At 38.0% G+C, this 21,774-nt stretch overlaps 1 protein-coding gene across 2 annotated transcripts in view; it reads right to left on the bottom strand.

Moving 5' to 3' along the window:
• The window catches only part of SLC36A4 (solute carrier family 36 member 4), a 45,964-nt gene extending 26,119 nt beyond the window's left edge, over positions 1–19,845 (bottom strand). For both annotated transcript variants that reach the window (XM_079787133.1, XM_079787134.1), the window contains exons 1-6: positions 19,680–19,845; positions 12,144–12,267; positions 10,246–10,336; positions 8,875–8,963; positions 6,810–6,905; positions 4,521–4,605 (exon numbers count right to left, since the gene is read on the bottom strand). In XM_079787133.1, coding sequence (XP_079643259.1) covers positions 4,521–4,605; positions 6,810–6,905; positions 8,875–8,963; positions 10,246–10,336; positions 12,144–12,267; positions 19,680–19,731 — 537 coding nt within the window. In that variant the 5' untranslated portion in view covers positions 19,732–19,845. The remainder of the gene's footprint in view (positions 1–4,520; positions 4,606–6,809; positions 6,906–8,874; positions 8,964–10,245; positions 10,337–12,143; positions 12,268–19,679) is intronic.
• Between the last annotated feature and the right edge of the window lie 1,929 nt (positions 19,846–21,774).

Raw genomic sequence — 21,774 nt, forward strand, 5'->3', positions numbered from 1 at the left:
CAAAACAATGTTTTATAGGATCCATGTATTAAAATGTGTCTCTGATTCAATTAATCACATAACCCAACTCACTAATATAGTAATGAAATGACAGAGAACTTTAAAAACAATTTTAAAAATTCACAGCAGAGACTGATCTTACCATAATTTAAATACCAGTGAAAATCTATTTGCCCCCAACACTGTATCCTCCTTTGAGCATAACTTATCAAATTTCTGAATACATAAAATTTCAAGAACCAGATCCTATACTAATATAGTATTTTTAATAGAGTACTTTCTATGTATCTATACAGCATCTCATTCAATCCTCAAAACAACTCTCTGAGGTGGGTGGTAGTATTAATTTCTATTTATAGTAGAGGAAACTGAGGTTTATGAAGGGTAAAAAAAACTTACATAATTTCAAGTCAGTAAGTGTTGGTTCGAGAATTCAAACCTAGGCTTGAGACTCCAGAATCTAGCTTGTAAGAGCTACATGTTGACCTGATGAAATACCGCCGCCCTGCCTAAGTAGCCACCTGGCTTCCCCTCCAACATCTCTCTCTCTAAACAGAGTAAGTATTAACAGGCCAACAAATCAGAAGTTCAGGACAGAATTCTCATGTGATTAACAATTCAAGTGTTAACTTTAATTTTATACTTAATAATCCACAATAAACACCTAAAAATGTACAAATCATCTTCAACTGCAGGGAATATATCTACTAGTTTTAAATTATATAGGCAATTTCTTACTCATACTGGACTAACAAACTCTCAGGTTACACCATGCACCATTTAAGAAATGTATAGCTCACATTAATCTTGTAAGTGGCCATCAAAACTTTATATTTGATTTTCTATAATATGAAATAGAAGCTAAACTGGTAATTCACAATACTTGGCTCTTAAGAAGATATTTTATTTGTTGACTCAATTTTCTCAGTAACCAAATTATTTGGAGCCAAAAACTTTTGCATCAAAGGAGTAACTCCAATAATCAGATTAGATATTGATCAAAGTTAGGTGCTAACAAGGATAGCTGGCAAGAGAAAAGCAGTTACATAACCAGTTTTTAAAATGTTTTTTTTTTTGAATCATGAGGTGCTTGGGAATATGAAATTAATTCTATCACAAATATCTCATAATTTAGTATTCTTTTGCAGAACAATGATTATAAAAATTTTCAGGATTAAAAAATAAAATAAAAGTGTAGATACATACCTAGAGCAAGATTCAGGTAAACATTTGAGTCCTTTGGTGCCCTCTAGAGACAGAGATTGGCTATCTAATAGGACTTCCTATGATCTCACATGTTTACCAAAATGCAAAACACTGAAATAAATATTATAAAATAAAATTACTAAATTCAGTTGTTTCCAGTTAGAGCTCAAATTGACTAAAAATCACTACTTATTAACTTTTTTTCAATTATTCAGTAATCTAATGGTTAAAATTCCAAAGGCAGGTTATGTTTTTCAGCAAAGCTAAAATCAAAATCAAAGCCATAATACCCTACATTTGTATGCTGCTTGACAGTTTACAAAGGCTTTCACAACCCTTTTGTCAGCTGAGCCTCACAATAAGGGAACAAGGGGAGCTTTTATCACTATTCCCATTTTACAAACAAGGAAACTGAGACTTGAGTAGGGATAAAGGGATCTTGCCCAATGAGTGAGTTAAAACTGAGAGAGCAAAGATTTGAATTCAGATCTTTTGACTCTAAAGTCCATACCAAATCTTTTTTTTTTTTTTTCTTAATATCCCTTCCCCACTCTTCATTTCTCACAAGGCCCATATATACTATTTCATCCCTCTGAAATGTTCTAGAGCTGTGGTAGGCAAATTGCGGCTCGCGAGCCACATGTGGCTCTTTGGCCCCTTGAGTGTGGATCTTCCACAAAATACCACGGCCTGTGCGAGTCTATTTTGAAGAAGTGGTGTTGGAAGAAGTTTAAGTTTAAAAAATTTGGCTCTCAAAAGAAATTTCAATCGTTGTACTGTTGACATTTGGCTCTGTTGACTAATGAGTTTGCCGACCACTGTTCTAGAGTATCTTAGAGTAAGAACCAAATGGAGCTATAACTACAATGGACTAAATCATGGGGAAAACTATGGCTTTTTCACCCTCCAATTGTCCAAGGTGGTGTAATGAGACAGCCATATGGCAGCTGCAGAGCAGGAGGTTCACACATCTGTATAGCAACTAAGCCCTTACTTCCTTAGTTTGATGAAATACTACACTTCCAATTTTATGTAGATTAAGGCGGTAATAATCTTACCGTCTTTAACTGTAACAGTAGTAATTGGTAAGATTTGATCAACTGTGTGTTGGTAAGGTTTGATCCAACTACCAGAGACTGCTATCAAATGTGAGAGCGCGCCTCTGGAGTGGAAATCTCTGATGCTGCTGTTTCAGTGACCATCTGTCTGCTCTGCCGAGGTGACATGTTCATCATTCCTTTCAATTTTTCTCAAGTCTCAATGAATGTCTTTTTCCATGTTGCCCTTTATTTATCACAAGGCCTTTCATCTTTCTATCCATACCAGGCATTCTTCTTACCTCCCAGAGAATCACTTTTCTACCTGGTATTCTAGCACATGTGCAAATGCGTTAAATTCTTCCATTTACCTTTGGAAGCAACTGATAGTATTTTGTAGGAGAACGTCACCAATCCTAAGCTTCAGATATTCATTTTATGTACTTTATATACTCTTTAGGTCACACATATGCAACTAAAATCAGACAAGGTTCTGTCCAGTGATGAGCAATGAATATGCTGGGTGGCAGCTATGTCAGACTTAGGTTTCTGCCTAATTTATAGGGCACATTGCTCACATATGGCAAGACTCAGTTTCCTCATTCATAAAACAAGCATAGTACTTACATTACATTACAGAGTAGTTGCAAAGATTAAATGATATGTCATAGCTTATAAATATGAAATTATAAGGCATCATTAGCATTATTCATTATTCATAAATTCAAATCAAGCTTTTTGGTTGCTCTCTTAGGAGATAATAAAAAAGATACAGTATACTACATGTTGCACAATCCTAGAAAGGCATCATTTCCATTGTATTCTACATAAATGATTGGTAAGATGATATGTCTTATCAGCTCTTGACAATAAACAGCTTCTCAACTGAGTTAGTAGTCCTAGAAAAATGCAACTTGTGAAATTAACTACTTGCAAAATTAAAAGTACATCATCTATAATAAGTAATGCTAATGAAAGCATCAATTCTCTCATTTATAAAAGGGAGTTTGATTCAATAAGCCTTTCCAATATTAGAAATCTAAGCCAGTGGTGTTAGCAAACTATGGCCCAAACACCAAATCCAGCCTATTTTTGCAAATAAAATTTTATTGAAATACAGCCATATCTCTTTGCTTATGTATTGCTGTTTACGGCTAAGTTGAGACAAAGGCCATATGTCCAGCAACACTAAAAATACTTATTATCTGGCCTTTTACAGAAAAGTTTGCCAATCCTTGGTCTAAATATAAAATAAAGTATTCTTTATACTTAGAAAAATTAGTCAAATATACTTATATGTATACATACGGATTCTTTAGAAAACAGTCACATTATAATTTTGCATTAAAATACCTAGAAGACAAGTACTACATATTTTATGTAAAATGCCTAATGTTGCACCATACACATGTGGATAATAAATGCTATTAATTAAAATAATGAAAGAGCAGGGTGTAATGTAGGAATAATAAAGACAAACTACCAGTGAAAGCACATAAAGAAATGTGCTCTGTCACTGTTTTGATAGAGGAGCTTTTTTATTTCAGTGCTTTGCATATTTGTTCAAATCAACAGTCTCTATTAAGACTGCAAACCACTTCCTCTTAAAGCAAACATTTACATATGGAGAAAATTAAAGAACACTGTACACTCCTGGACATAGCATCTCTTTAGACCATGGCAATAATTGTTGCATTTTAGTAATGTCCACTTCTGTACTTCACTCTTTAGGCTGCTGGCTAAAGCCTTATATGTCTTTATAAAACATCAACGTAAAGAATATGTTTCCGAACATCTGTGTACCTAAATTTCGAGTAGCTAAGACTCAGTAAATTGCCGAAACCGGTTTGGCTCAGTGGATAGAGCGTCGGCCTGCGGACTGAAAGGTCCCAGGTTCGGTTCCGGTCAAGGGCATGTACCTTAGTTGCGGGCACATCTGTGCAGGAGGCAGCTAATCGATGTTTCTCTCACATGGATGTTTCTGACTCTCTATCTCTCTCCCTTCCTCTCTGTAAAAAAACAATAAAAAAAAAAAAAAAAGACTCAGTAAATTATGTCCTGTTCTGATCCAAATGAATAAGCGTTATTGATATAATGATAAGAAAAGTAAGATCAGCAATAATAGCAGAAATCCAACTAAAGGAAAATCTACAAAGAAACATGATTAATGAAAGAAACACATTTGCATATTTGGCCATGGCTTACTCAGAGGAAACATGATGCTATAATTATGGCATTTGAAGAAAATGATTTCAATAACTGGAGAAAAATACTTACTTGTTTCACATTTTCAGCTAAGAAGACAATATAAACACTACAGAATCCCAGCTGTGTTATCACCAGAAAAAAGTCAACCACACTCCTAAAAAGACATACCCACAAATGAGTATTAATAAGAGCTGCTGAAATATCAATATATATTTTCTTTTTAACTACTTAAAAGCATTATAATAGTGTATATTCTTTTCACATCCTTAATATAAAAAAATAATTAAAATATTTATTTTCTACAAAAAGCACACTTTTATGCTCAGTATATCACTACAATTATTGAGCAAAAGAATGTTCCATTAAGTTAAAAGGCCAACATTTTCCCATTACTTATTTCTGAAAATTCAACAGTTTGTGAGTATATACTTATAAAATGATTTAATGAAAACATTCCTTCTTTTAGATTAGTCATATCTCTTCTACTTCTCAAGCTATTTTTCAGATTAACCCAGTGTATTTCCCAAGCCTCCCAGCTTCATGTCATTTGCAAATATCATGAGCATACTCTCTACTATCAAATCACTAATAATATGGAATAGGAGAGGACTGAGGGCATGGCCATCGGAGACCTCTTCAATAGCTTAGCTCTGTCCTTATTTTCTGAGGAGATTATCTGTAAAATTCCAGCTAAACAAAATAATGTATGAGGAAGGGAAAGGGATATCACCAAATTAGCATTCTTTGGGTATGGCAGTTAATTAAGTCACAAATTTGTCTACATGTTAATATATAGCCCATACTTCTCAATCTTTTTCATCCTCACCCGAGGGTATTTTTATTGATTTTAGAGAGAGGGGAAGTGGGGGGAAGGAGAGAGAAACATCGACATGGGAGAGAAACATCAATCAGTTGCCTCCTATTTGTGCCCCAACTGGGGATCAAACTGGCAACTTAAGTATGTGCCCTGAGCAGGAGTCAACCCCACAACCTTTTTGGTGTACAGGACAACACTCAACCAACTGAGCCAGTAGGCTAGGCAAGATTCTCAATTTTGTTCTGGGAACAATAAGTGACTACAATGAATTAGTAGCATGCACCTACTAATTCATTATAGTCTCTCATCTGACCATCAATGTCAAGCTGTCAAATAATCTGGTCTACAAATCTACAGACCCTCCTTCTGCCATTTGAAACTAAAAGAGCCCTTGCCTATATCTTCATTCTGGCCCTATCTCTACAGTTCTCCACGGTTCTTCAGGTACCTCTTTTGGAAGTAATCTTGGTACCCTGAAATGAATTCAGGTTTCTTCTCTCTGATGAATTACATTTACGTATTCCCTTAAGGTCTCTTCATTCATTTTGACATTAGTATCCCACCAATAATCATTCCAACCACTTCAATGGGAAGCCATTCTTTTGATAGAAAAAACAGACACAGCTGCCTCTGGACTGGAGCAGGAGGAAGAAGGTACAGTTCTTGGGGCAAATGCCTAGGGCCTGAGACTGTTTTCTTCCTTTTCCTACTCAGCATATCAAGAACTCTGAGCAGCTCATAAATACATCTAAACTCCTGAAAAATCCCTAGAAAGGCCACATTTAACCATAAACTATTAACACTATTCTTTTTCTTCTTTTAATTTTCACTGCACATATAATTTGTACCACACTCAACATTTTGTTGATCACCTATGCTTAATTTTCCAGGCCTGTATTCATCTCACTTTGATTAACTATGTCCACCAATGATAGAATTATATTTAACCAATAAGATAAGAATATCCTAAAATGCATACTTCAGATGTCTTCTAAGCATGTAGTTAAACAGCATAATTTTCTTTGAAATAATGAGATCACAACTTTTTTCTTTTACTTAAAAAATGACTGAACATGATAATATCATACTAGAGGCCCAATTCGTGCAAGAATAGGCCTTCCTTCCCCCAGCTGCTGGCACGGGCTTCCCTCTGGCACCCGGGACCCTGGCTTTCCTCGCAGCCCCGGCTTCATCCGGAAGGTTGTCCGGAAGGACATCTGGTCTAATTGTCATATTACGCTTTTATTATAAGTTTGCCAGGTGCTTCATAAATATTATTTTATTTAAACTACTGTAGTAAGCTTGTGAAGCAAGTATTATTATAAACTAATTTGATAGTGAGAAAACTAAAACAAAATAATTTGTCCGGGGTCATAAAATTGAAAAATGGTAGAGTTGAGATCTGATCCCAAGTCTAACTCTAAAGATTATGTTTATTCCCCCAACTTTATCATACTTTTATTAACAGCATTTATAGGTTAAAATACTTAAAATTAATGTAATTTCAATAACCAGATATTAACAATATAGCAAGTACTTACCGTCCCCACGCTGCTTGCTTCTGAAGACAACTCCAAGGACTTACTTCCATAGCAAAGCTCACAGTGTCACTATAGCCTAATGTTGACTTTTTAAACCTGTAATTTAATGACATACATGTATATGAAAAAAAATTCAAGTAGGTTCATAAATCCTTTCCTTGAAAAGAACATCAAATAAGTGGGAATTAATGACTATAGGGGTATGCCCAGACAGAGTTTTGGAAATTTCAAGATCTGCATAAAGTATGTCTCATGAAATTTAAAAATTTTATCTGTCCTTATTACCAATATATTTTATCTACCGTTGAAGTTTACATATTTGTAGAATTCATATAACAATAGTTGTGCTTCACGGATTTAAATATTTCCATTACCTAAAAACATTGTTCACGCTTAAATTATTCCATTCTTAGAATAGCATTACTTAATACATCTGTATAATTATTTTCACATAACCTATCTTCTTTAATCCTTAAAGTAGCCCCATGAGGTATTATTTCCTCAAGTCCTCTTTCCCACTTTCAAGTATACATTGTTATTTAAAAATCATAAATGACTTGCCCACAGTTTTAAGAGCATTTAAAACAACAAGAGTTAAAGATTAGAATATTAGTTTACTATCCCTAGCCAGTTTGGGTCAATCAAGGGCCGTGGTTATAGGCTCGATCCACAGCCCCATTAGGGCACGTGCAGGAGGCAAGCAATCGACGTGTCACTTTTACATTGATGTTTCTCTCTCTGTGTCTCTCCCCATACCTTCCACTCTCTCAAAAAAAAAATAAAATCAATGGAAAAATATCCTTGGGTGAGGATTAACAACAATAACAAAGAATTTTAGTTTACTAGAATAGACAATATTTATTTTTTAAAAGAGGTCCATTGTAAAGTAGAAGCATTTCATGATAAAATATAAAGAAAAAAGAATATTATTTTATGGCCAAAACGGTTTGGCTCAGTGGATAGAGTGTGGGCCTGTGGACTCAAGGGTCCCAGGTTCGATTCCGGTCAAGGGCATGTACCTTGGTTACGGGCACATCCCCAGTAGGGGGTGTGCAAGAGGCAGCTGATCATTGTTTCTCTCTCATCGATGTTTCTAACTCTCTATCCCTCTCTCTTCCTCTCTGTAAAAAATCAATAAAATATATTTTAAAAAAGAATATTATTTTATGGACTATCTACCAATCCACATATCAGCAAAGAACACCAAAGTCATTATACCCCAAACTGACTTACTAACAAATTGGAGATCATTATGCTATAACTAAAAGCAGTATTGCTTCCTCTATTTCCCCATATATCTTTCCTGATTTTCTCATAAAAGAAACCATTCTACGACTAATAGGGCAATATTTTTATTTGATTTATTTTTAGAGAGAGAGAGAGAGAGAAAGAGAGAAACATCAATTTGCTGTTCCACTTATTTATGCATTCACTGCTTGCTTCTTGCATGTGCCCTGACTAGAAATTGAATCTGCAACCTTGGTGTGTCAGGATGACACCGTAACTAACTGAGCTACCCAGCCAAGGCCAACAAGGCTATATTTTACTTCATCATTTTTTGTTAATCATCACCCGAGGTATTTTTTTCCACTGATGTTTAGAGAGAGTGGAAGGGAAAGAAGGAAGGGGAGGGGGAAGGAGGGGAAGAGAAGAGGATGGAAGGGGGGAGAGAGAGAGCATAAGAAAGAGAAACAACAATGTGAGAGAGACACATTGATTGGTTGCATCCCACAAGAGCCAACCAGGGTTGGGGATCGAACCTACAACCCAGGTACATGTCCTTGAAATCAGATCCACAAGCCTTTCGTGCGTGGGCCTTTGCTCTAACCACTATGTTCATAGGCTAGGGCAAGGCCATATTTTAAAATAAGTAAATATATTCTGACCAGATTTCAACCATATAAAATGCTACCATTTTCCAAATTCATTATCTTAAACTTGTTTATATAACATTACAGGAAATACAACTGCTAGTTGCAAAGCAGTGTAGAAATACAAGACTATCTATTGCTTTAAATAATTACACAGCTTCAAAATAAATTAGGCTTAATGAATCCACATTTACCTCTGACAGAGAAAGTGACTGCAACGTACCAAAATGTGCATACAGTGAACAGAAATAATTCCTATAAACACAAGGCTGATTGGTCCAAGCTGTAGGGGGAAAATTATAAGGTTTAAATATGTAAGTTTAACAAAATTTAAGTTGCCTTATAAGCAATAAGAACAAACCACACACTTGCCAATAAATATTTGTTGGACAAAATGATTAAATAATTATTTTTATACAGGAAAACTAATAAACTGGATATAGAAAGAATTCCAGTAATACTTAACCACATATAATTCCATCTTATCAACTTGGCTGTCTAAACCTATGAATACAGAGTACAGATAGATATGCGACCAAGTAGGACGGAATACATATTATTTAACATGAGATGGCAAGTCTATCACTACCAGTGCCCCACCAAAATAATTACATGCAACTATGAATCATTATCTAAATCAGCGGTCGCCAACCTTTTGGACCTCACAGACCACCAGTGGTCCTCAAACCACCTGTTGGCAACCGCTGAATGACTAAAACAGCACTCTTATCAATCTGGGATTGTGGGCAATCCATTTCTTCTATAGACTGCTTATTGAGCACTTACTATGTGTGAAGAACTGTGCCTAGAAAATAATTATTTGAAAAAACGGTACATAAACTTCAGGTATTTATTACTAAAATTAAAGTTATTCTGGGGTTGCTGAGACACAAAGTATAGCCGAAGTTCATTTTACAATTAGAAAATTTTAAGTTTCTCTAAAATAGAGTGAACAAAGTCAAATGCAGAGAAGGATGATATTAAAATTGTTTTTTAGAAAACTGGTCATTTAAAAAAGGGTTAAATATAATTTCATTACTTAAGTGAATTCTCCCCTATCTAGAGTCTCTGCAACTATAATAATTGGTTCTAATACTTAAATATTTGTTTTCAAAATATGTTATTCCTTTTTTTAACTATTGTTCTTGAAATCTGAAAACTACATATTTTATTCTGAATCTAAAAAACTATAACTTCACTAATACAAATAATCTTCTCTATAAATAAATGTGTTGATATGTGTACACTGCTTACTAGTAAATCCCTGAAAATCCAATAATAATAAAATATAAACATACCTGTAAACTCAAATACTATTTTAGGATCTTTCTGTCAAATAATACATATTACTAATTAAGTAGAAATGAAAAGAGTAATTAACTGTCATGGTTAGATACTATTATCATTAATTGGCATAACTTTATCAATACAATGGCTGAATGATTACTGTTTGTCACCTGACCATGTTTTAGTTGACTAGGCCAGATGTTAATTTGTGGTAATTTTTGCTGTAAATTAAGGCTGATAGCTGTATGGTAACCACAGAGCACAATGATAAGTCTTACCACGATGCCTGCATTTTTTATGGCCAATGGAAGTCCTAAAAGGCCAGTTCCAATATTTCCTTTAAGAAGATGCATAAGAGTTTGTACAAATCTGAAAAGTAAAAGTTGTAAGATTTAAACATTTTAGAACAAAAGCTATTAAAATCACATGATCATGGTTTTAGCATTAGGAGATAACTAAAAATTAATCTAGGCAAGGAATCAACATTTCCATTCAACCAGAAGTTAAATGGGCCAGAAGTCATATTTGGTTCAAGTCCCATTTTTGCCATTTAAAAGTAAAATACAACTGATTGAATTTTTTAATAGTGGTTTTAATTTATTTTTTAAAAAAAGAGTTCTCAACACTACCTAAGAACTTGACCAGGAAAATAAAATAAATAAAGAATAAAAATACAATAACAGTAAAATACCTAAGATTATTATGGAGATTAAATTAGATATTTAAGTAAAAGTATTTTTGTACATATCTATAATAATAAAAGTATAATATGCTAATCAGACCGGACGTCCTTCCGGACATCCTTCCTTCCAGACAAAGCTGTAGCGGGCAGGGGCCGAAGCAGAGGCGGCAGAGGCCCCCGGGCCATGGCGGCGGCAGGTGGAGGCCAGGGCCAAGGCCCTTGCACGAATTTCGTGCATCGGGCCTCTAGTTAAAGTAATAAAGGTAATTTTCTCATAAGACTCTTTGCTGCTGTAATATTCAGAACAATACTGAAGATTATATAGCTAGGTTGGTAAGACAGCAATTTACTGACATTGTCTATGTAATTATGGTACTAAACATATTTGATCTATGATCTATGATGAACATAAGAGGAAGTTAATTAAAAGAAAAAACATACAAGTTTAAAAACAATGTGTATCATCAGATAAGATAAATACTGGTTAACTTTTAGACTATGAACTCCTTAAGGCAGTGGTTCTCAACCTTTCTAATGCCGCGACCCTTTAATACAGTTCCTCATGTTGTGGTGACCCCCAACCATAAAATTATTTTCGTTGCTACTTCATAACTGTAATTTTGCTACTGTTAATGAATCGTAATGTAAATATCTGTGTTTTCCGATGGTCTTAGGCTCTAGAGCAGCGGTTCTCAACCTGTGGAACGTGACCCACAGGTTGAGAACCACTAGCAGGGTCACCTAAGACCATCGGAAAACACAGATATTTACATTACAATTCATAACAGTAGCAAAATTACAGTTATGAAGTAGCAACGAAAATAATTTTATGGTTGGGGGTCACCACAACATGAGGAACTGTATTAAAGGGTCGCGGCATTAGAAAGATTGAGAACCACTGCCCTAAGGGGTTTCACCTAAGAAAAGTTTCCTCTAAAGAGGCATTTGAAGGAGGTCTCTTGACCAAGAAAAAAATAAACTAGGAAAACTAGCACAAACTTTCAACTTAGGAAATAAAAATGCTTAAGATTTTTTAGTTTATGCTATTCTTTTCTTATCAATTAAAACATTACTTTGCTAAATCATTAATTACTCCTAGAATAAGAACTTACTTAAATCTATTAATGATAAAATAAGGAAAGTTTTAAAAAGTTCAACTGCATAAAGAAGGTTTTACTACCTACCTCCCATGATCTGACTCCTAACTATTTCAGAAGCAACTTCTCTTAAAATTTATATTCCTCTCAATCAGATCTCCCTTCAAGATCATTAACCTTTGATATGTATCATCATTGGAGTAATTCCTATATACTGCTCTGTAATTTAGATGTATTTGTTCTTTCCCAAATAGACTATAAACACCTTGAGGGCAGGAAGTATGTCTTATCCATCTTTGTGTCTTCTGTAGTATCTAGTAGGGTCCCTTGCCCATAGAAGATTACAAAATATATACTGAATGAAAGGAAAAGGAGACATGTAAACCATAACACTTACGAAATGCCCTCTTGATCATCAAGCTGGTAATGCTTCTGAACAGGTAGGAGCTCTTGCTCATGTTCTTCATCTGACGTCCCATCGAAATTCTGCTCATTTATTAAGGGCCTCATTACATCCATATCTTTAAAGAGAAAAACAAAGAAGTCCACTATTATTTTTAAAAGTGGGATAAAGCTAGTATAAATTAATTTTTAAGTAGTATATACCACTGGTACTCATCTTGACTATTTCTACCGTAAGTTAATGCACATTAATATTCTGAGTTTTAGTATATTTAAAAAGAAACAACTAGACTTATTTGCTGGATATTTTGTTTGGACTAAGCAGTGCAAAATGAAAAGCGTAAGTATTCAATGCAAAATGTTTTTTGCTTTGTCTACATGAGGTTTACAGTAAAGGTCATAGAATTATGAGAAATGTGAAGAAATAACAAAATGAATTTTTATCTCATTAGCTTCAAATCATACTATATATAAAAGTAATTATTTTTAAATATTTAAAATTACAAATCCATTCCAACCATTACATTTTTAGAACCAAAATTTGCATATACATATAGCAATTTTTAGCATGATTTTGCTCCTTTCAAGGAGAAAAGCAACACTAGCCATCACTCTCTGTCCTGTTCTAGTAAAATTTACTAAATTCAGATTTATTGAGATGACCGATATGCATTAGTAAAGTCTGAAGTACAGGATAGTTTAAGGACATGAAAGTTTGTTCCATTCAAATACAATAAACCTACATAACAAAGAGCTGAGGCAAACAAAATGATTTAGTTGGGAATGACTGACATACAACTTTTAAAACTTTTTATTTTTGAATACTTTCAAATTTACATTAAATTTTCAAGAATAGTATAAAACTTCTATGTAACCTTTACAGCCACCAATTTTTAACATCTTTCCTATCAGTTAGTAGAGAACGCATACAAGTAAAATTGACCATTACTAGCATAATACGATGTGTTAAACTCTGTTATAGGGGGGTTGTAGGGTGCTCTGGGACACTTAGAAGAGAGACCTAAGCCTGATTTGGGCTTAAGGAAGGTCGAGCCTGTAACTTTACATAGGGCAGTCAGTGAGAAAGTGGGATTTGAAAGAAGACCTGAAGGCAGGCTGAGAGTGAGCACTGCAGCCATCTCAGGGAAGAGCAGCCAGGCAGTGGGAAGAACAAAGGCCAAGGCTCTAGTGATGTGGAGAGTCTGGTGTGTTCACGCAGGAAGGAGGCCAGAGTGGCCAGAGAGGAGCGAGCAAGGGGAGTGCGGTGGGAGAGGAGGTCAGAGCAGACAAGAGCTGATGGTATACAGCCTTGGAGACCACACCAATGGACATGAAGGCCACCAGAGCAGTGCTGACCAGCAGAGATACAATGTGAGCCACAAACATAATTTAAATTTTCTAATAACCATATTTCTTAAAAAGGAAAACAGCAACAAGTGAAATTAGTAATATATTTTATTTAATCCAATATGTCTAAAGTATTATCATTTCAACATGTAATTAACATAAAAGATTATTAACAAGATATTTTACATTCTATTTTTCATACTAAGTCCTGGAAATCCAGTGTGTATTTTATATATACAATCTATTTTAATTTGGACAAACCACATTTCAAATGCATATATAGCTAAAGGCTACCATGCTAGACAACATCACAGTAGAGAGTTTTGTGCAGAGGAATGACATGATCTGATTTATATTTTAACCAGGATTTTTCTGGACCTATCTCTGCATTGTGTCAAATGAGAGTAATAACTTCTACTTCACAGGGTTTCACGACAATGAAATGACATGTATATGAAGCATGGAGCCTAGCCCCTGGCACATAGTAATCAATAACTACTAGTTTCCTTCCCCTTCTAATAAAATGATATATTAGAAGCAAATTATGCTACATAGAATTTTTAAATGTAAAGCTTTGACAAGAAATTAATTTACTAGTAATAATAATTCTGAGCATTTATGAGCTAATACTGAGTCTACAAAGATAAACAAAATGTGTTATGCCAGCCAGAAAGAAAGATACTAGTAAAGGAGTCAAATACTTAAAAAAACCTAACATAGTAAAAGCTTTAACAGTTAAAACATAAATAAAATCACACAAAGTAATTAAAAATTATAAAATCCAATTTGCATTATACATAAAGTCTATTATTTGCCAATGTCTTGCTGTAATTTTTGGACAATTGCTGAATTGAAAACCTCTAAAAAATGCTATGTGATTACTGTAAGTAAAGTTAACACTACTTTATAAAATACTACTAAACAATGGATGTCAAGCTACCTAGACCTAATTATTTCTATTTATATATGAAAAACTTATAAATGGACACAGCTTTAGTCAGTATTATGCACTATACATTATACCCATATGTATACATTAGTGATGCATTCTTAAATTAGGCAGTGCTTCTATGCTGTCTTATATTGTCCAGACAATTATTTCAACCTCAATTTCCTAAACTAAAGTCAACCTAAATTTCCAATTTTAATCAGAAAAATTACAATTTAGCAATATGTATTGAAACCTTAAAATGTTTATCCTTTTCACCTGATAACTCCACTTCTGAAAAACTATGGAGAAAAGAATTTCTGCACGAAAATGTTAACTGAAACATAATTTATGCTAAAAATTTGGAAACAACCTAAATGTGCAACAATCAGGAAATTGCTAAATTAACTACACAATGCATCCACTTTGTAAAGTATTACAATAACATTAAATTATGGTTTTGAAGTCTGAGTAAAACAGGCAAAAGTGTATCATATGCTGAGTGGAGAAAAAGCTGAATAATCACAGCATGAGTACAACAATGTTTTTTTGTTTGTTTAAAGACTATTTTTGCGGGATACAGAATTCTAGGTTGGTAGAATTGTTTTCAGCATTTTAAAATGATTCATTTCTTGTCTTCTAGCGTCTATTGGATAATGTTTTAAAAAAGTTAAATAAAAACAAAAGACACAAAATATATCAAAATGCTAATAATAAGGATCTCAAATGGACAATGAGATCCTGAGTATATTTTTCTATTTTTCTCTGGAAAATGTAAAAAAAAAAGAGAAGTAATCAATTTGGCTACTTTTATAACATGAAAATAAAGGAAATCATTTATTTATATTTTGGCAATGGACAAATGAAAAAGTAAAAAATAGTTTCTTTATTTAAAATAACATAATATTGCCACTAAATCTATAAACTAGTATCTATATAAGATGGAAACAGTAACCATTTTACTCATTTCTCAGGTGGAGAAATATGCACAACAAGAAACCTTCCAGAGGTCCCCATAGTCTATGAAATGAAATGCAGCCCTTACACTATTTATAACGGTTAAGGAAACCTGTATCTTAACTCCTCCACCAATGCTTTTCACATAGACACGTGATTTTTAAAATTCCTTTTTAAATGAAATATTTGGTCATTGTAGACAATCAGGAAGCATATAGATAAGCTTCATTTTTGTAATTAAATTTACCTCATACCCTGGAAGGTACTACTGGTAACATTTTAGAGTATTAACAAACAAACCTCCATGTTCTCATTGAGTCCCATGGCTTTACCTACTCTCTCTTTGCTGATGACTTCAAATTTATTTCTCCAGACCAGACCTCTTACTCACTCCAGAAACAATCCAATTGCCTACTCAACATCTGCCCTTTCAGGTCTAACAGACATCTCAAACTTAGCATTTCCCCCAACTGAACTCCTGGTCTTCACCACCCAATCTGCTCCGCCTGTGGCTTTACCCATCCGTCCTGATTATCTACTGCTGTGCAACAACTCATGGCTGTTGTCAGGAGGTCTCCATTCCATTCAATGGGGTCCTTCCCTGTGGCTGTTTAAGGATTCTTACAACCTGGTAGCCAGCCTCCTCCCAAGTGAGTGAATCCAAAGGAGAGGGAGCAAGGCACAATGCCAATTAGAATTGAGGTCTGAAGTCACACATTTTCACTTCCACCATAATCTATTCATTAGAAGCAAGTTACTAAATCCAGCCCACAACTCAATGGGAAGGAAATTAAGTTCCTCCTCACGAAGAGAGAAATATCAAAGAATATTATAAACACTAAAGACATCTCCTATCTAATAAAAGAGTAATATGCAAATTGACCAACACACAAGATGGCCACCCCCATGTGGTCAAAGATGGCTGCCCCCATGTGGACACAAGATGGCTGGCAGGGGAGGGCAGTTGGGGCAACCAAGCCTGCAGGGGAGGGCAGATGGGGGGGCCAGGCCTGCAGGGGAGGGAAGTTGGGGGCGACCAGGCCTGCAGGGGAGGGAAGTTGGGGGCGACCGGGCCAGCAGGGGAGGGCAGTTGGGGGCGACCAGGCCTGAAGTGGAGGGCAGTTAGGGGCGACCAGGCCAGCAGGGGAGGGCAGTTAGGGGTGACCAGGCTGGCAGGGGAACAGTTAGACGTTGATCACACTGGCAGGGGAGTGGTTAGGGGGTGATCAGGCTGGCAGGCTGCAGCGGTTAGGGGCAATCAGGCAGGCAGACAGGCAAGTGGTTGGGAGCCAGCAGTCCTGGATTGTAAGAGAGATGTCCACCTGGGATCGGGCCTAAACAGGCAGTCGGACATCCCTTGAGGGGTCCCAGATTGGAGAGGGTGCAGGCTGGGCTGAGGGATACCGCCCCCCCCCTCCCCCGGCACAAATTTCGTGCACCGGGCCTCTAGTTACATTATAAAAACACTGTAAAATCTCAGTTGATCATAATTCCTTGTCTCTCATCCAATCTGTTAGAAAATCATTCTGGTTCTACTTTCAAAATATATAGAGTCTAACCATTTCTCTCCACTCCCCCTACTACTCCTAATACTGCTGTGAAGGACTGCTGTGTAAATCTCTTTCTGGAATTGCTGAAATACCCTTCGGCCTCTACTTTTGCTCCTTACAGTCTATTCTTCACCCAGCAGCCAGTGCAATCCTTTTAGAATTTAAGTCAGATCATGTCACGCCTCTGCTGAAACCCTGCTTGGCTCCCCGTTCTCTCAGAGCAAAAGCCAAAGTCTTTCCATGACCTTCAAGACCCTACATTCTCTGGCCTCACCATGTCCTTGATCCTTCGCTTGGGCCACCTTGGCCTTGATATTTCTGTCTTTACTCCAGCTGTTCTTTCTGCCTGGAATGGTCTTTCCTCCAGATATTCACTTGACTACCTCACCTCTTCAAATCTTTGCTCAGATTTCACCTTTTCAATAAGGTCCATCCTTGACCACTTTATAAAATACTACAAACTACCCAGCCCCCACCCTCATTCCTCATTTCCCTTACTCTGCTTTTATTTCTCCACAGCACTTTTCACCTAACATATTACATAATCAACTGAGTATTGTCTGCTTTCTCTTACTAGAATATAAGTTCCATGAGAGCAGGAATCTTGATCTGTTTTGTTCATGAATGTGTCCCAGGTGCCCAACATAGTGCCTGGCACAGAGGAGCAGCTCAATAAATGTGCTGAATTAATAAACAGACATAATTTTTTTAAAAATTAAAATAATCTGGAACCTTTCTTTTCAGTTAATAAAAATACATATGTTGAATATCTTCCCATATTACTTTTAATGGCTATTCAGAACATGGCTCTATGACCATAGCCCAATTTACCTAAACAATTTTTTTTAATTGAGTATTTAGTCACCAGCTTTTCTCTATTACAAATACTGTAATGGACATCCCTCTTTACATAAATATCTGTTATTTCCTTGGGAAGTATTTCTAGAAGTAGAATTGTTGGATTAAAGTATATGTGCCTTTTTAAATGTGTGTGTGTGTGTGTGTGTGTGTGTGTGTGTGTGTTTCTTTTTTTATTTCAGAGAGGAAGAGAGACAGAGAGAAAGATAAAAACATCAAGAATAACAGAGAATCAGTGATCGGCTGCCTCCTGCATGCCCCCTACTGGGGATGGAGCCCACAACGCAGGCATGTACCCTCAGCATAAATAGAACTGTGACCTCCTGGTCAGGCAACACTCAGCCACTGAGCCAGTCAGGCTGTGCACTTTTAAGGATAAATGCATTATACTACTCTTACCAACAATGCATGAGAATACACATTTCCCCACATCCTCACCTAGATAGGTTACTGATGAATTTGAAAGTCGAATAATGTAGAATTATGCCCCTGAAACCTGCATAATTTTGTTAATCAGTGTCATCTCAATAAAAAGAAAAGTCAGATAAACCTGGGTTTGTATCTGGGTTGCCATTAATGAACTTAAATTATTTTATCTATAAAATGGGGATAACAGTAGCACCTACCTCACCCAGCTGTTGTGAGGATTAAAGGAGATATGCATATATGTAAAGCACTTACTTAACACACTATGCGATCCACAGCAAACATTCAATAAAATTCTGAGTTTATTTCTACCATTATTATGACTTAAAAGATATCAAATTGAAGTGCCCTGCACAGTATTACAGGGATGTCAACCAACTAGTTACTGTCATAAAGTATTTCTTAAAAACTCAACTTCTTTTTTAATCATTTAGCATCAAATTAAAAATATCCCTAACTATAATGCATTTACCTAAGAGGAGCAATATCTTTACTTTTGTTTTCCCTCGGACAGCTGGAAACCCTTAGGGTGTTTTCCATTCCCTGGCTGGCTGTGATGTGTACACACCGCACCCCCCACCCCCAGCGCACACACTGAGAAAGGGCGGCTGAAGCTGCGGCTCCAACTTGACTCGTAACCAAGGGAACACGGTAAATCCTCATCAAGGCCTTCCGTGGGGCTGGCCACGTCTACGCAAACAGTTCCGATTAAAAAGGTAAACAATTACAGAAGGAAATGCCTGTTCTTTATCCTAATAAAATTTAAACGTAATTGCTTCCCAAGACTCCTGACTACAGGTGCTCCGCGACCCTATTATCTGCAGATTCTCCCCACCTGATGTGAAACTGCTCCTCCTTCAATGCATGTAACTAACTACAACTGCTGATGCTGGGCTGTATTTTTCCTTGCCCCCCCCCCCCCCCCCCCCCCCCGCCTATATAAACATCCCCTTCTTGGAACTCTTCCCCGGCAATGTCCTCTGATGAGCCCAAATAAAAAAAATCTTTCCTTAAATCTACAAAGGTTCGTATCTTCCCTTTGTTGAACACACACACACACACACACACACACACACCCTCCGCAGACCCTGGCATGGAGGTCAGTAACCTCCCAAGCCTCGGCTTGCCCCAAAGGTCTCGGGGAGGGTTTGCCTAGCCGGGGTTTAAATTCAAACCCGAGCCTAAAACAGTGCCTGGCACACAGACGCGGCCAGGCGTTTTTCTTTTTTTTTTTTTTTTGGGGGGGGGGAGGCAATAGAGGGGAGGGGCTCTCTCCCTGTCCAGGGACTAGCAACTTGAACCCCGAGGCGGCCGGCCACGCGCCTGGGGCAGGGTCGCGGCGGCCCCGGCGTCCGCGCCCGCCTCCCCGGCCCGGGCCAAGCGCAGGCCGGGAGCCTCGGCGCATCCCACGGACGCGCAGCCCCGCGCCACGTCGGCCCGCGCCCGGCCCGCACGCAGCACCCACCGAGCTCCTCGTGCCCCGCCGCCTCGGCCGCCGTCGGCGCCGCCGCTTCCATCTCTCGGGGGTCTCCAGGTCGCCGCCGCCCGGGGCGCGCGCTCGCCGCTGCGAGACCGACGTCAGCCCCGGGCCTCCCGCCGAGCGAGCGGACCTGCGCCGGCGCCCGCCCGCGGCCCACGCACCCAGCCCGCCCGCCCGGAGCATGCGCAATGGGGCGGCCCGCCCCGCCCCGCGCAGCGCAGGGGCGCGAGGGGCCCCCTGGAGGCGGCTGTCGGGGAAGGAAGGGCCCCGGGGTAGCGAACCCCAGTGAGGGGAGGCCGGGCTGGGGAACGGCCAGGTCACGGGAGGGACGGGGCGTTCGGAGATACCCGGGCGTGGGCCGAGAGGGGCATCTTGAAAGATGACCTGGAACCTAAATCTGAGGAGCCCACCCATCGACAGGGCTCCGGCAACCCCTCAGGCAGACACCTTGGAGGATCCAAAGCGGGAGGGGGTTTGCCCCTGTCCCTGCTGGAGTGGGTTACCGGTCTCCTTACGCCCCGATTTAGAGAGAGAGGAGGCATTCGGTAGAATTTAATGTAGTCAAATTGTTCACTTGAAGGGTTTTTCCATGTCCTTCAAAGATATTTGACGTTAAGCCGCAGGGCTGAAAGGAAATAAAGGTTAAGAGTAATTATACTGGTGTGGTGTCCAACACTCTTGAGCATCACACATGCATTGTCTTATTTAATTCTGATGAGAAACCTGTGAGATAATTCTCACGTTTCTATCCATTCTACAGAGGGAATTACAGCACACAGAGCCACGTAACTCGCCCAAGGATAGGAAGCTCCTAAGTGGCCAAGCTGAAATGCTGCCTGCAGCCAGAGCTGGGGCCCACAGGTGGGTGCCCGTAAATATTGGACGAATCAATGGACGAAGCAAGCTTTCGATAGAAAGGAAAATGATTTTAATTTTTGACATTGCTTTCATTTTTTTTTTTTCCATTTCATACTACTTTAAAGTCAGGACACCAGACAACACTTTTTCTTTTTGTCGATTCCATTTCAGTTAGGGGTCTTAGAAAAGTGGGGTTTTTTTGGGGGGAGGGGCGGGTCTAATTTCTAGGATCACTCATGTCACTACATGGTAAGGGGGTTAAATATTTAAAATTCCTGGATTAAAAAGGTACACAATTACATGATATTTATACATCTGTCCTCCTGCGGCATCCTTTGTAGATTTCACTAGCGGTAATGATGGTTTGCCAAAACCCTTTGTTTTCCTGTAGGTCACCCTCAATCATTCACACACCTACACATGCAAACCCCAAAGAAAGGTTTTATTTAAAATGTTCCTGACACGTGACAAAGATGTAGGGGAGGAAGAGAAAAAAGAACTCTATCCAGGATTATAACTTGAGGAATGGTCCCTAACACCAATCAGGGTGGGGCACCTGGTGAGAGAAGACAGGCCTCAGACTGGCCACTGCCCATAAAACTACCCATTGTAATGAGAACACTTGAGACAGTATCTTGAAAGAGGAACATTATCCGTTGAGTGTTAACAGGGATCAAAAGTCACTGTCTTGCAATCTCAGCATCAGGAAAAGCAGATCTGGCCGTGTGGAAGGGAAAAGGCCTGAGCCTGGGCTGAGGCGGGCAGCCATGCTCAGAGCCTTCAGAGCGGAGATAAGCCACGTGATAGGGATGATCATAAGGTCAAGAGAATTGTGGTATTCATATGTCACTACTTGAGAAGATGTTTACTGCCACTTCTGCTCCAGATCTTGTAAATTGGAGACAGAGACATTATCAAGAATCAAGCCGTTTGAACCCTGATAATTCCTTTCTTTCCTTTCCTCACTTAAACTTCCTGGATCATATCTCAGTTATTTCCTTCTTCTTTTTAAAAAAATATATTTTACTGCTTTTTTACAGAGAGGAAGGGAGAGGGATAGAGAGTTAGAAACATCGATCAGCTGCCTCCTGCACACCTCCTAGTGGGGATGTGCCCGCAACCAAGGTACATGCCCTTGACCGGAATCGAACGTGCGACCTTTCAGTCCGCAGGCTGACGTTCTATCCACTGAGCAAAACCGGCTAGGGCACCTTCCTTCTTG

This window comes from Cnephaeus nilssonii (assembly GCF_951640355.1).
Source record: "Cnephaeus nilssonii genome assembly, chromosome: 13".
Lineage (NCBI taxonomy): Eukaryota > Metazoa > Chordata > Mammalia > Chiroptera > Vespertilionidae > Cnephaeus > Cnephaeus nilssonii.